The 15,578-nt window shown below is 53.4% G+C and overlaps 5 protein-coding genes across 5 annotated transcripts; 2 read left to right on the plus strand and 3 right to left on the minus strand.

The window, feature by feature from the left end:
• Nucleotides 1–261: 261 nt before the first annotated feature.
• On the minus strand, nt 262–1,583 carry phoA-0 (Acid phosphatase; the record flags this gene model as incomplete). The annotated part of the gene is made up of 2 exons (XM_037328935.1): nt 262–1,280; nt 1,334–1,583. The coding sequence occupies 2 exons, from the start codon at nt 1,581–1,583 to the stop codon at nt 262–264; spliced, it is 1,269 nt and encodes a 422-aa protein (XP_037173153.1).
• Nucleotides 1,584–4,611: 3,028 nt separating this feature from the next.
• Nucleotides 4,612–5,361, minus strand: CGCA056_v013693 (uncharacterized protein; the record flags this gene model as incomplete). The annotated part of the gene is made up of 1 exon (XM_037328936.1): nt 4,612–5,361. One exon carries the CDS (start codon nt 5,359–5,361, stop codon nt 4,612–4,614), a length of 750 nt encoding a protein of 249 aa, XP_037173154.1.
• Nucleotides 5,362–6,443: 1,082 nt separating this feature from the next.
• Laccase-10 (Laccase) lies at nt 6,444–8,540 on the plus strand (the record flags this gene model as incomplete). The annotated part of the gene is made up of 1 exon (XM_037328937.1): nt 6,444–8,540. The coding sequence occupies one exon, from the start codon at nt 6,444–6,446 to the stop codon at nt 8,538–8,540; it is 2,097 nt and encodes a 698-aa protein (XP_037173158.1).
• A 2,670-nt stretch (nt 8,541–11,210) lies between these two features.
• Nucleotides 11,211–12,383, plus strand: PG1 (Endopolygalacturonase 1; the record flags this gene model as incomplete). The annotated part of the gene is made up of 2 exons (XM_037328938.1): nt 11,211–11,420; nt 11,502–12,383. The coding sequence occupies 2 exons, from the start codon at nt 11,211–11,213 to the stop codon at nt 12,381–12,383; spliced, it is 1,092 nt and encodes a 363-aa protein (XP_037173159.1).
• Nucleotides 12,384–13,414: 1,031 nt separating this feature from the next.
• Nucleotides 13,415–14,511, minus strand: Cel61a-2-1 (Polysaccharide monooxygenase Cel61a; the record flags this gene model as incomplete). Its single annotated transcript, XM_037328939.1, has 7 exons — nt 13,415–13,458; nt 13,512–13,761; nt 13,832–13,892; nt 13,947–14,200; nt 14,268–14,297; nt 14,351–14,359; nt 14,416–14,511. 7 exons carry the CDS (start codon nt 14,509–14,511, stop codon nt 13,415–13,417), a joined length of 744 nt encoding a protein of 247 aa, XP_037173157.1.
• Between the last annotated feature and the right edge of the window lie 1,067 nt (nt 14,512–15,578).

Genomic DNA, 15,578 nt, shown 5'->3' on the forward strand with positions numbered 1-15,578 from the left:
GACATCACACGACATTTCAGTCTGCAACCCTCGGAGGAAACGACTCGTGCGAGCGGCTGATTGGCTGGCTGTTTTGTTGTGCGCGGCCGGGATGGGGCCGATCACTGAGGTCACTTGCAGCGAGCTTGCATGTTTGCCCGTCACGGTTCGCATGTCAACTGAGGGGGACGCGGTGGTGTTTGCGACCAGAAAGTTTACTGTCTATGCATTATTGACGACTACGATATTTACAATGACCAAAGCCAAAAAGACATTATGCTATTAGGCCGCGTATCCGGCGGGAGGGTTGAGGCCATCGGGCACGTGGATGGTGTCCTCGTAGTACGTAGGTGCGCAGCTCTTCTCCCACGTCTTCTTCACGATGTCGAGGATCTTGCGACCAGCAGCGTTCTTGTCCAGGGCCAGGTTGGGCTTGGGGTAGCGCTTCGGCGCCTTGGTGTTGAAGAAGCCGGCGTAGGACTGGTTGTAGAAGCGGTCGGGCGTTGCGGACGCGTCGCTCCACTGGCGGATGACGCTCTTGGTCTTGTCGGCGACGACCTGGAACACGTTGGCGCCGACGTCCCAGCGGCCGAGCGTGGGCAGGTCCCAGTTGGCCTGCACGGTCGCGAGCTCCGAGTAGTGGTTGTAGAAGTTGGCGTCCTTGGAGCCGACCTTGTCCGCGGGCACCGCGTCGCCGAGCAGGATGCCCATGATGCGGTTCTGGTGCGTGTACGTCTCGTTCTCGTCGAAGGTGACGAGGACGAGGGTGTTGCTCATGAAGTTCTTGTCGTTGAGCAGCGGCTCGAGGAAGTTGCGCGTCCACTTGCCGGCGACGGTGACGGAGGTGTCGTGGCCGTCGGAGGTCATGTTGGGCGTGATGAACATCCACTGCGGCAGCTTGTTGTCCTTGAGGTCGCGGTGGAACATGGAGGCGGCGGGGTTGGTCATGGAGATGTTCTTGATCTGCGAAAGGCGCTGCTCGGAGCGGGTGACGCTGTCGAAGAAGATGGGCGGGTTGTGCTTGCGGACGTAGTCGTTGGCGCCGTTCTGGCGGTTCACCCAGGCCATGCCCTCGAAGCCGGAGAAGGGCATGTCCTCCTGGTACGACGCCCAGGAGATGCCCTTGGTGTCGAGCAGGTCGAAAACCGTCGAGACGTTGCGGTCGGCGCGGTTGAAGTCGTCGTTTTGCATGCCGAGGTAGTCGCCGCAGACGGAGGCGAAGTAGTTTGGCTCCGAGGGGTGCGTGACGGCGAAGTTGTTCTCCAGGAGGATGCCCTTGGAGGCGAGCCACGCCAAGTTGGCTGCAACATGTTAGAAATGTGACATTAGGTATCCGAGAATAACAGAGACTCACGATCACCAGCGGCCTTCTCATAGTCGGTGTTCTCGTTCCAGATTACGACAAAGCGATCAAAGGCCTTGCCCTTGACCTTGCTGGTCGGGCTGCTCGTCTTGGCTGTCGCGGCCGCGGCGTAGACCGCAGCAGTGCCGGTCGCGGTGTAGGCCGTCTCCCAACCGACAGTGCTGGATGCGGCCTTTGCCTTGACAGCGGCGGCAGAGGCACCAGCCGCGAAGAGCACGGCCGAAACGGAGGTGCAACGCATCTTTGGGATCGATCGCGAAGAATGTCAGGATTGGAGGAGATGGAAGCCTTCAAACGAGCGAGAGGCTTGAGAGCAGCGCGTGGCGAGCGAGCGACATGTCGAAGATCGAGAAAGAATCACGGGCTGCGACGCTAGATATTAAATCAATGTTGGTCGGACGGCGGACACTGCCGCTCTCGGGAATCCGGCAGGTGTGCCTCCCAACAATGAGCCACCGTCCTTGAAGAGTGACATGCTGCCATCCAGGTCCAGGCGCAGGGGGCCAAGTCCTTCAGCTGCCGTTCGGGGGTAGCGTCGCTCGGAGTTGGCGGGGCGGGGCGCGAGCGGTGGGGAAACGACTGTGCAGTAGATGAGGTACCTGTGCAGCATGTACAGAAGGATTCGACATGCGGAATTGTCTTGTTTCTCATTCGCTCGCTGGATGCGCAGTCTTCGCGTTCTTTGTGTTGAGGCTGGGCCAATTGATATCGACGCCCACCCACGTGGTGTGTTAGACGCATTTCGCTTTTGGACTTTGATGGGCTAATTTGGTCCAATTTGACGACACCGCCGGCCGGCTACATTTCCTGTGTACTTCGTGACTTCGATGGAGGTTGCTTCAACTTCATTCATGAACATCTTCCCATAGATCTCAATGTCCAATTTTTCGCTTTACTGCAACCTGCGACTAAGCAATGTACCACCCAACTCACATTTCCAAGCATAGTATAATGGTTAGGTCACCCAGGAACGCCCCTTCTCCGCACTGCTTCCCCTGACTTGTGACGTAGGTCAAAGTCCCCATATAATATTTCTCGACCCGTGTGCTGCATAGTCGTTGGATTTGCCGTGATTGTTTTGCCGGGGACGGAGAGTTGTGCCGAAACGTCACGCTCCCGCAAGTCGGTCTTGAATGAGACAAATCGCGTGCAAACTCCACTGCTCCAGTTGTGCGTCGTGTTTGAGAAAGTGCACCTCGATTGATAGAAGGTCGGAGGATTGGCATAACGGCAGAGAGACGACAGAAGAGTTGCAGTACTACGAATTAGTCAGTAAGTTCACATCCCTCGTGGTTGGAACATGGATTTTACCATGTTGCTGTTGTTTGCCAGTCAAGTCAGGTATCATAGATGGGCGTTGCTGATGTGTCGAAAGTGTAACTTTGCGTTTGTTAGCGAGAGATGTACGATGCAGAGAGTAGTCTGACCTGAATTCGCACTTGTCAGCACGTCGTGCAAGCCAGTTGCTGGTGCGAGGGCCTCGAGTCGTCCACAATGGCCAATAGTTGCGTTCGATCTGGGCCGTTGACAAACCCAGCCGAGAAACGTGTTGTGCGACGGATACAGACTTGGAGACGTCCAGTAGATACGCCAGGGAAGGCTTCGAATACGAAAGACGGCCGGGCAGATGGATGTCATGTTCGACAACTCTGGTCTCGACGATGGCCTTGGGTCTCGAAGATCTGCGCAATCCATGTCAGTCAGCATCGAAGTGCAAGGAGTCCGACATTCCACTCACCACATCAATTTGCCAGTGGGGTTTGGGCCTCGATGATGGTCTTGAGTTCGACGATGGTTCTGGGTTCGACGATGGTTCGGAAACCTGAAGACCTGCAGAGTCGTCAGTTCATTGAAATGTACGGAGTTCGACTTTCACTTACCGCGTTCATCTGGCGATGGTTTTTGGACCCTTTTGGTCTTTTTTTCTTTTTCTTTTTTTCTCTACCCGCCCTCCACCCTTTTTTTTTTTTTTTTTTTTTTTTTTTTTTTTTTTTTTTTTTGATTTTGTTAGTTTTTTGGGGGCGGAAACGACTTACTGGAATTTGACGACATCCCTTCCAATGTCTGGTTTGTCTGCGCGAGTACCACAAGTGTACCGTTACTTCAGGGATGGCTGTCGTCACTCCACAGACCCCAAGAGGTATGCTTCATCGATCAAACTCAGAGGTTGGTCTTGCGAATGCTCAACCAGCCGGCGGCTGCCCGAAGTCCATTTACAAATGGGTGGACGGCCAAACCGGTGATCCCTCTGATGACCTGCCCTTCTTCGTAACCGTGTGCCGGTTGGCCGAGATCGTTAAGATATATACGCATCATCAACGTCGTCGCTTCCTGAACCAGAACGACACACAAGATGACCAAGACGATCGTACGATGAAGTTCGGTCCAGAAAGCGAGCCAGTCAATGGATGGGTCATACCAAAGCGCGATCAACTTCCAAACCCCGGTAATAGGAAAGGCGATCACGGAACCAGAAAGTAGGAGAGCCGCCATGCCGGTGGCTGCGCGAGTGATTGTTGGAAAGGTGACCGAAGGCATGGTGGTGACTATTGAGTCTAGGATGCGTGAGGAGAAAAGGAGCAGGTTGACATCTGCCGTCGTGGCGAGAGATTTATTGCTGCCCAGCTGGGCCTGCCGTACCTGCCTCCATGCGTCTGGATCCTTCCCAGAAAGCTACTCTATCTTACGTCGCAGTTTCCTTCCTTTGGGCAAGGACTTGCCAAGTCTATGACAATTCTGGTAGCTCAGGGAAGGCAGGACCGTGTCCGTCTCGTTGGGGACTTTCCTAGATAGCTCGTACCTTCCTACCTGGTAAGCTTTGCCCTTCAAGCATTCTGATCAGTGCAATTCGACACCATCCTACCTACCCGTCCCCTTGTGGAAGTTCAAGACTGACACCAGCCTCTGCCGCTGCTTCCATGGGAACGAAGGGGAGGTAATTGGATTCGCGATTCAGTACTCACTTTGTAGTTCGAAGCCAACGCAAATGTCATACACGGTGGTAGGGTTTTGCACTTCCTTTCGTACCTTTTTTTCCATCTTGATTCTCTTGAATAACGAATGGCTCTGGCAACGATTGTGCATGATGCATGCCCAATGTCCTCCAACTTCCCTTTTGAATACTCCGATTCTCTCTGAGACCTCACGTAATTATCGGCGATCCGCATCTTTCGGAATCGCGTACTTCTCGTACCACTCCTCCACGCAGGAGGTCCCATCCTCAGCATACGGCCAAATCAATGCATTAATTTCCCCCAGCACCCTGAACATCAGTAGCCCTGAACAAAAACATACATCTTCCATAAAAAACGAGTCTCCCATCTTATTTGCATCCTCAGTGATCCTGAGGAAGGCATTTCTCCCTCTATTTGGCTCAGAATCCTGTCTGCACATAGGGAGTGCACTCCTTCCCCTGTATTCACCGTGGGGATGGGCAAACTTTTTGACAAGTACTGCGTCATGACGGTGTTGTAGATGTGTGAAAAGGTTCGTAGTTCGTCATGCTCGTCTGGTGATATGGTACCAAGTTGATAAGAGTCCGACGAGACTCGAGAGTTGATGAGACGCATGGCTTTGCGAGCGTAGAACTCTGGGTCCGGGATAAAGACATGATGATGATTAGCGACGCAACATAAGTACTCAAAGCTCCACCGAATTGGAGGGTACTTTTCCGCAGGCAGGGTGTAGGCTGGAAGACGCTTGTTGACAACCCATCCAGCAAGAGCCAACGAAGGGCGCACTGTAAGTGTCCATAATCCTGCAAGAAGAATCCAGGTGCCGAGTGGGAATGCTTCCCATGTGTAGTTGCCAGTAGGAAAGGAGAAGAAAAAAACGTGGAAGCGGAGGAAACGTCCGTGCTCATAATTATTGGAAACCAGTGCACCTATCAAGTCGACAGGCACAAAGAGAAAGAACGTGACGATTGCGCCAATCGAGTGGTAGACCAAGGCATAGACGATCCATTCTGCAATCAAGCTGCGGCCGAAGCGAAGAATGCCCTGCAGTGCTTGAGCGACCATCGATGTCGGTTGATAGCTCGGAACGTTTTGGGCTTCGACGATTGCCTTCTTGGTAATACTCGGAATCGGCGCGCCGAGCGACATTGTACTGGAATTCGGGCTTGCTTGCCCCGAGATGAGCGGCACGATGCGAGCGTTGAATTTAATGCGTGATTGACCTGAGGTAGGTTGCGGGGACAACGAGACAGTGGGCGAAAGAACGGAGTTGTTTCCAGACCCAAGGCGTAGCCTTGCAGAGTATTGTTTGCTTCCACCCAGAAGAGTGGTCAGAGGTCTCGCGTCGGGAAATTTTCTTGTTGCATGGAAAGAACGTTTTGCCTTTGCTGGGCGGCATGTGCGTTAGGTCGTCTCTGTGGCTCCATTTTAGAGGGTCGATCGGGGCCGTAAAGGTGGATAGGCTCGGCGCACGACGCCGCCACAGCTGGCCGGACATCCATGCCTTGGGTCGGAGCCATCTTCCGCACACAAGCTCATGCGACGCCGAATGGTAACATGAAGGAAACAATTCGAAGATGGATGGGAGTATCAAGATCCTCCATGACGGTTGGTCTGTTTTGAGATCTCGTGCGACTGGGCGATTGAATTTCCCAAGCGCAGACGTTACATATACTATCACTTGAAATGCCCTTTCATGACTACAATATTATTGCGAGACGCAATCCCTCTCTTTTCCAACGGCCGGACCACACACAGCGCGTAAGATGTCTTCTTGTCTGTTTCTGCACCTTGTCTGTTTCTGCACCCAAGACGCGGTGGTCGCTGCTAAGTATTTTGTATTTACCCCAATATGCGCTTGCGGAATCGCTGCCCCTCTTTGTCTCTGTCAGCGTCCAATAATAGGTGCCTTCATCAAGGTCCCGCCAGGATCGGGCCATCAGTCACTTCTGTTTTGGGCACGTGTTGGCGCTAAGATGCCGATTCACCCGCACAGGGTAACATGCATGCGATTCGCCTCTCAGCTGCCATCTGCTGCTACCTTCCTCTGAAGGCAAGTCAGCATGTGGCGTCCTTCGGCTACTTCTAACGTCTTCCCTACAACCCCATTTTGACGACGCCCGCGACGATGGGATGTGATGCACGCCATGGACGTTGAGCGACAGAGTGGGCAAGATAGGCCGTCGAGTCCAAGCTCCTTGTCTTCGGAGAGCGACGATGGCTACCGCCGAGATGTCTCGCCTTCAAGCTCAACCAGAGAAGATGGCACGGAGAAGTCGCCTTTCCTCACCCACGATGAGGGCGACAACGACATAGGAGACCGCAGACGATATCGGAAAGGCTCGTCGTGGAAGACCACAGTATCCGCCGCAGCAAGTCTTTTCGGCGTCTTTGTTTTCTTTTTGGTCTTCTTCGTCTTCGACCGCCTTTTGCCAGGTGCTCCCCATCTTGACGCAGCGACACCAACACACACCATCGATGAACAGATTCCTCCAACCCCACGTCTTAGAGACTTATCAGAGTATGCTCTCAGCTCATCATGGGACTACGCATCAGCAAAGAGCGTCAGAGAATATCACTGGACTATTCAAGACGCAATCTTCAACCCTGATGGCATCTTCCGACCAATGATTCTGATCAACAATCAATTCCCTGGACCGCTTGTCGAGTGCAACGAGGGAGACACCATAATCGTTCATGTCCATAATGAGGCAGCCAACGCCACTGCCATTCACTTCCACGGCATGTTCCAAAATGGCACAAACTCCATGGATGGCACTGTCGGCGTCACACAATGCCCAATCGCCCCCAACGCAACCTTCACCTACCAGTTTAGCGTCAACGGACAGTCGGGGACCTATTGGTATCATGCGCACCACAGCGCCCAGTCGTCGGATGGATTGGTTGGTCCGATGGTCGTGCACTCTCGGAATGAGAAGAAGGAAGCAGACGCGTACGCGAGTGACCGCGTGGTCATGATCCAGGATCATTACCACAATACCTCGGCCGAGCTGCTCATGGACTATCTCCAACCGGACCAAGAGAACGATGAGCCTGTGCCGTCCAGCGGTCTCATCAACGGGCAGAACTACCGTAACTGCGCTGACTTTGACGGTTGGCATTGCGAGAACAAAGTTTCTCAGCTGAAATCCTTGGCCTCATTCGACCTGACTCCAGGTCAAAAGCACCGCCTCCGTTTCATCAACACTGGCGCATTTGCAGAGTTCCAAGTTGAGATTGACGAGCACCCATTCCACGTTACCGAGGTCGACGGCACCCAAGTTGAATCGGCATCATTTCATCGTTTGAACATCCTCCCTGCACAGCGCTACAGCGTTATCATCGACACCAACGTGACAACTGCAGACTCTTTCTGGATGCGTGCCAGAATGGTCACACACTGCTTCGCCAAGGAGAATCAGTGGCTCGATCCTGAGGTCAGAGGCATCATTAGCTACAGCAAGACGTCGAAAGATGCCACCATTGCCCAAGAGCCACAAACAAAAGGTTGGGGTGAAGCGCATGATGTCGATTGCCGCGACATGGATACCAGCACCCTCCAACCCGTTGAAGCCATAGCAGCACCAGCGACGACGGCGTCCATGTACCTCCGTGCCAACTTCGAAATCGGCGCCTGGCGTTTGTCTCGTGGCTTCTTCAACAAATCGACGTGGCATGGGAACGTCACATCGCCAACGCTGTACCGCATCATGGAGACGGCGCAGGCAGATAATGAAACTGCCCTACCTCAGGTGACGGGAGTGAACGAAGTCGCTTTCGATCTGGAGAAGGAGTTCGTGTACCAGACAACCGGGATCGAGACTGTGGACATAGTCATCAGCAATTTCGACGACGGCGCTCACCCGTTCCACCTTCATGGGCACAAGTTCTTCGTGCTGAAGCAATCACCCACGGGATATCCCCCCGAGAATATCACCGAGCTGGAGGAAGAGCTGACCGCCTCTGGAGTTCTGGCAAACCCGTTGAGAAGAGACACAGTCACCGTCCAGGGATACGGATGGGCTGTCATTAGAGTCGTCCTGGACAACCCAGGCATGTGGGCATTCCACTGTCATAATGCATGGCATGCTGAGTCGGGCATGATGATGGTGATTGCGGCTAGAGTAGAAACGGCGAGGGACTGGAAAGTGAGCGAGGAGGAAAAGGGGTTGTGCGGTCTACCTGGCGTCGAGAAAGGAGTGCGGCCGGACGACGAGATCTGGTATGGGAACTTTGGCGACTGAACGAGTATACGCATAGTACGGAAAGAAATAGAATACCCATTGATTCCGCGAATCAGGTTTGTCGATAGTGGCACTCTGAAGTTGTAAAGGGGGGGGAGAACCCTGCAACGGAGTCTCCTCGTCTGTCGGGTTCATTCCGAAGCCATGCCCTTCCGCGCGCGGGACGCGGCGGTCAACGTCTGTGGGCAGCTCGACGACCAAGAGACCCCTGCTCGATGATTTCTCGTTCTCGTTTGTTGATGTTGAGATCGCCAAGTTGCTGCCCACCTGAACCACAATTCAAGCCTTTTTGCGGTGGACAACTGACGACGACCTGCGGCTCTTTTTTCGGTCCTCCGCATCGCCAAGTCCCCCAACAAAGCGGCATTTCATCCCTTCTTGCCAACACCAAACTACGCCGCGAATGTGAGAAGTGACCGAGCTGGACTGCGCTTTCTTTACTTCTTCTAGACTAATGCCAACGGCTTTCTTTTCTCCGGACATGAGCGGTGACCGAGGAATAGGCCAGGCAGTTGATTGCGCAAGTTAGAACGTGCATGACCTCTAGCAAAGCTAGTCTGCATAGAGATCTTGAACAGGGGGTCCTCTACGGAACCGCGATGCTAAGAGATTGAGAAACGGGCCGGTCTAGCTGGATCGGACACAAGTCGCCAGCTACCCATGGGGCACGTGTGGCATCGTGGTCCCATTTCAATTTTGCTCCACAAGCAGTCCAGAGGTCTAGACCCCTTAATTCTTCTTCGGCGGCTTCTTCGATTTCCGACGCTATTTTCGAAGTGCCGTAATCTCCAGGTTTCTGCGAGTTTGCTGCAGAATGGGCAGAATTTTTGGAGTATCAAAAGAGAAAGAAGAAGAAAAGGAGTCTGTCAGTGACCCAATTTTTACGGTGGATTCCCTCGCATTAAAGGAAGAGACGACGCGTGCGTCGCATTAACTCGGGAATAGTGGTTTGCAAGTTTGATCCCGTCGGGATGCCCCATTTATTCGCACTTTGCCCATCTTTTGTTCTGTGTCTGTTGGTGGCATCCAACAGCTGTGTGCCGTTTTCCATATTAATGTACAGGTATCGATTCCATGTTGATGGGACACGTACCGGTGAAGTCATTGCCACCGAGACAGTCCCACGAGTGGACGGACGTTTTTTGCCGTGCCACCTCGTCTAGTGGGAAAAGGGCAAAGCCGAAGAATCGTCCCATTACAGCACAATCGAGTTAAGATCTGTAAAGATTTTGTGTAACATTGGAAGTCATGAACCACGAGGGACGGAGAAACATGGGATGATACGACGTTGAAATTGGATAAACAGAATTTGACTGGTGCGAAATAGGGTCGGTACTGAGTTGATGACCATGCTGTTTCAGCCGCGTGAACACGAGGTGCAGAAACTCTAATTTGGCAGTCAGGACCTCGAGAGGAGAAAATCTGCTGTGTCAGACAGAGTTGACCAGAAGGGTGCGTGTGTCGGGAAGCGGGAATGCGTGATGTCAAGTTTGTGGCAGATCGGCAGTCTTAGCACGCAAGCCGATGAACTCTAACACGTCGCGGGGTTAGAGAGAGAGTGCATCTCACGAGGGCAACGACTCAGAAACGCTGCAGGTCGGTTGGACATGTTTCCCTTGACAATCATTGGCGGGAAACACTTTCGCCATGGGTGGTCCGTCTGAATCGAAAGTGCCTGCCTTGCTCTCCCGAAAGTCAATTCTATTGCCAACCAGAATCGTCAGCTGCTGCTACGCTCCCCACTCTCATAAGTCCCTGAGCTATACGTGTTCGGGGGCCTTGACCACCCAGCTAACCGGCGGCAACTAATATCAGGTGAACTCTGAACAATTTAAAGCCCAAATTGTCTGACCATAAACTTCCACCAACCATGGGGCCTGCTGCGGATGGGAAAGGCATCCCTGGGTAATAAGATGGCCGTTACGCGTCTGGGTGGCCAACGTGACCCCTATCCTGAATGTGCCTGTTTTCTTGTTGCGGTTCACTGCTTCTAGATGCGGTGCCTGGTTGAGGCTGGAAAGGCGGCACGGAACTCGGCAACTCGAGGTAAGGATTAGATAGGCCAGAACCACTAGTTTCGATCGGGATAAGTCCCGGAGGGGCATGCTCAACAGGCCTTAGCCTACGGCAAAGCACCACTGCTCGTTTATGTCAATCGCGGAGATGGGCACCGCCTGGCAGATGTTGGTGAAGAAGTAGTGTGATTCCATGAATTTCAGGAGCTGGTGTGGGGGGTGGCAGCGACCAGATGCAAGGGCCATCCCCGGCTCGTTGGGTGCTCTGGAATGGGCCATCCACCCAGCTCCGAGCTCCATCGTCCATCTAACTGACTCGACCAGTGTTTCCCTGCTCGCGGGCAGACAATTTGTCGCGGTAAACATGAGCCGACCGATGACAGGCCTTGGCATCCCATCCTCTCCAGCCTTGCCAAGAAGTCCAAGAGATCCAGAGACTTGGATATAAACCGCCTGGCCGTCCTCCCCCAGAGTGCCAAGAGATTTCCAAGACATCAAACCCACAGATCTCTTAACATTCTTACCATTCTCGAGTCTTGGCTCATCCTTCTTTCATTAACCTGATCCATTCTTTGCTTACCACTTGCCTATTCTGATACTGTGTATCAAGTCACTCTCTTAACAACAACCACCAAAAACAAGCAACTCTGCCAAAATGGTTTCCTCGCTTCTCGTTCTCGGCGCCCTGGCGTCCGCCGCCATCGCCTCCCCTGTTCCCGAGGTTCAGGCCCGCGCCAGCTGCACCTTCACCGATGCCGCCTCCGCCATCAAGGGCAAGGCCAGCTGCACCAGCATTGTCCTGAACGGCATTGCCGTCCCCGCCGGTACCACCCTCGACATGACCGGCCTCAAGTCCGGCACCACCGTAAGCTCTACACTTCGTCCGAAGAAAACCGGCCGCAACGGAGCCGCTTCCCGGGACTTTTACTGACCACCTCCGAAACAGGTCACCTTCCAGGGCAAGACCACCTTCGGCTACAAGGAGTGGGAGGGACCCCTCATCTCCTTCTCCGGCAGCAACATCCAGATCAACGGTGCCTCCGGACACTCCATTGACTGCCAGGGCTCCCGCTGGTGGGACAGCAAGGGCAGCAACGGCGGCAAGACCAAGCCCAAGTTCTTCTACGCCCACAGCCTCAAGAGCTCCAACATCAAGGGCCTGAACGTCCTGAACACCCCCGTCCAGGCTTTCTCCATCAACAGCGCCACCAACCTGGGCGTCTACGACATCACCCTCGACAACTCCGCCGGTGACTCTGCTGGAGGCCACAACACCGATGCTTTCGATGTCGGCTCCTCCACCGGTGTCTACATCTCTGGCGCCAACGTCAAGAACCAGGACGACTGCCTGGCTGTCAACTCCGGTACCAACATCACCTTCACCGGCGGTACCTGCTCTGGTGGCCACGGTCTCTCTATCGGCTCCGTTGGTGGCCGTTCCGACAACACCGTCAAGACCGTCACCATCTCCAACTCCAAGATTGTCAACTCCGACAACGGTGTCCGTATTAAGACGGTCTCCGGCGCCACCGGCTCCGTCTCTGGCGTCACTTACTCCGGCATTACCCTCTCTAACATCGCCAAGTACGGTATCGTCATTGAGCAGGACTACGAGAACGGCTCCCCCACCGGCACCCCCACCTCCGGCGTCCCCATCACTGGCCTTACCCTCAGCAACATCAAGGGCTCCGTCGCCTCTTCCGGCACTGACGTCTACATCCTCTGCGCTTCTTGCAGCAGCTGGAAGTGGTCTGGCATCTCTGTCACCGGCGGCAAGTCCTCCACCAAGTGCAAGGGCATCCCCAGCGGCAGCGGCGCTGCTTGCTAAATGCCTCCTCCTCCGCCACACAAGAGTCGGATCTCGTTGATGCGGGATGCTCTGGCTGCGGGATGGGTCGGCGACTTTCGGGGCTAGCCTCCGGCAGTCGCTGCGGTATTCAGCCGGAACTTTTCTTGTAATTATTTGGGGCTTTGGTTCCGAGCATCTGGGTTCGGTCAAGCTGCGCAAATTGTTCGTGTACATAATTCTTCTTTCTTCTGCCCATTGAGATGTCCTCGGGGCAGTACATAGTCAATCCAAATTTCCCTTTGGATGCAATCTCGGTCGTTCTCCTGCTTGATTCATTAGTGACTTGTTTCGCTAAGAGACCCAGTGCATCCACATGGCTAAGACGTGCCAGAGATAAACGACGCCCAAGCTCCACTGCGGCAACCAGGTATTTGCATCGGTATCCCTGACCTCAAACAGGGGCCCTGGCACACAATTTCCCGAGGCGGAACTGGCACACAATCAAGGAAAAGCGTTATTTGTCGAGGACCGTAAAAATGCAGGAAATAGCAAAAGAGAGTCTCCTCGACGGGGAATTGAACCCCGGTCCCCGGCGAATCGTGTGATGACAAGCCGATATCCTCACCACTAGACTATCGAGGATTTAGATCATGTGATCGTTGAAGAGCCATCCCAAGGTGAGTCTTAAGAAGGGTGGGCGCCCAACGCGCAAGCGATCAGAGACCGCAAAGTTGCCTGCTGCACAGTAACGAACACTCACAACCATCACAAGACTTGCCGCAATAATTTGTCGCTCTTGAAATATCATGCTATTGAACTTAAGGTTGACCCCATCTCATGTTTTCTTAGCATTCCATTTGGCCTTCTCCACATGTGAATGGTGCAGAAAAGGCTCTTGGCACATTGACCTCTGACATGCACGAGACACTGAGCCCAATAAAGACGGAATCAATCCAACGAGTTGTTGTGAGTATATACTAAGCTGAGTTGACTATTTACAAGAAGGTAAAAATTCCACGCCCAAGCATCAGAACGGCAGCTTCATCGTCGATCAGTGGTCGTCGATTTGTCTAGCAAGTGAACACAGCAGGACCAGGAATGGTGTAAGTCTGGGCTGCAAAGGAGTTAGGTGGTTGAAAATCATGAGACAGGATCTAGTTGACATACCCTTGTAGGCGTCGTAGGTGATACCAGGGTCAGTGGCCTTGTATGCACCCGGGAATGCAACCAGCGAGGTAGGAGTCTTGGTTCCTGAGCCAGTAACCTGCAGTTGGTGGCATCCCGGGTAGAACTGGGCGCCGGGGTAAGAGTAAGCCGCGTGCAGGGCGATGATCTCGTGGCGAACGAGGTAGTATCCGGGCTTCAGGCAGGACGGGATGGTGTATTGGTAGCCGGAGTTGGCGACCATGAGAGGAGTCTATGTAACATCATGATCAGCCAAGTGATTAAACATCGTCTGGATTCTTTCTTGAAAAGTTTCAACTCACGTCAGCCCATGTGTTAGACGTTCCATCGCGGCCGCCCTCCTTGACCTTGAACCACACAGCGCTGGCGGCATCTCATTAGCAATACGTCTCTTGTTGCAACTGATGATCCTCTTACGAAGTGCCCGGGAGCCAGCTAGTGCAGCCAGTATCGGGGCATCGTGCCATGTAGGTGATGACTGGGCCGACATGAGAGTCAGGCCACAGCGTCCATTTCAGGGTGACAGATGAGCCGGCAGCGGCAGTGGCGTGCAGAGGCGCGGGCTTAGAGCCACTGACTCCGCCAGCAGTGTATCCGTTGCATTGGATGTCGATGGAAGTCACATCTTCAACTGGTCCGTTGCCTGGGATCGCGCGGGAAATTCTCTGAGGCTACATAGGTTGAGAACTTGAGTCAGCTAATGTCGCTCGGCTTTGGCATGCACAGTTTGAGACTTACAGGAGTGGAGTAGTAAGGGTCAGAGTACGGCTGGAGTTGTGTGAGCTACGTCATCAACAAGTCTGAATAGAAGTTCTGTCTACCTGATAGAACTGTGTGACTGTCAGTATACCTACGTCATGGAGAATGAAGTTGGGAGCAAGCAAACCTGATAGTATGTTCCTCCGATGGTCGCGTTATCGACGTATCCGTGGCCGGCCACCAGAGCCGCACCAAGACCGAGAATGCAGGCAGTGATCTTCATCTTCCTGGAGACTTTCCCAAAATGCGACAATGCTGCGAGGATACTGTTGATCAGACCACTGAAGATCGCGGCTTGTGTGGGAGGCGTCTGGAGTACCAACGGCGGCTGAGCAAGTTAAGAGAAAAGAACCTGCTCATACTCGGAGAACCAGATGATATTTATCACTAACACATATTCCTTTTCTTTCCAGAGGATCCATTGTTACAATTACTATCACACTAAACACCCTCAACCCCAGACGCCGAGATGGCAAACTACTTGCTTGGCACGGCTACGTTGCTCCCTTACCGCCCACGGTATCCCATCACGGGAACCACAGTTTAAGCGTAAAAGGAAACATCGGAACCAGAAATGCGAATGCCACGGCTGCGATACTATCGAGGGCGGCTTATCCCGGTTTTCATTGGCAATTGCCCCTCGTTGAAACACAAGTCTAGCAGGGATTCCACCAATGAAAGAGACATGCTGGGTTCCATCATGACTGTGACTGGATACGCCACAAGAAATTTAGATTAAAAGGATGCCGACGAGAATAAGAAAAATGCCACGCCAGAGCGGAACGTGGCATGATTTGGAGGCCTTCCAGTGGGACGCCGCGTGCCGTGGTTCTGGACTCGCAAGGTTGTGGGGGATCTGCAGTGTCACCATGCCTGCTGCAGTGAGGCAAGTGCCAGGGGTAGCGAACGCGGGGTGCTTTAGGCTCTTGAAGGATTGGGAAGGTCGGAAAAGAGGTCGATTGTGCATCGAGGATATGGACTGTTAAGTCAGGAGCGCCTCACTATTTCAGGAATTGAGGAAAGCTGGTCAAAGTCAAGTGCACGGTATAAAACATATGCCCAGGTTTGAAAAAATAAGTATCGAGTCTCTTGGATGGGTAAAAGTATCGAATGATATTCTTGTTGAGTTAACGGGCTTAGAGCGCTGCCATTTAACATGTCATGCCGCAGGACCTGCCTCCGTCTTACAGCACATTCGTGGAATTCTGCAATAATTCGTATTGCATGTGGTTGCCAATTTTCAGCTACATAGTAACTCCCCACCCTGGAGAAAACCGAATCGGTTGGCTT

The sequence above is a fragment of the Colletotrichum aenigma genome, assembly GCF_013390185.1.
Source record: "Colletotrichum aenigma strain Cg56 chromosome Unknown KSG_Cg56_contig09, whole genome shotgun sequence".
NCBI classification, from domain to species: Eukaryota; Fungi; Ascomycota; class Sordariomycetes; order Glomerellales; family Glomerellaceae; genus Colletotrichum; species Colletotrichum aenigma.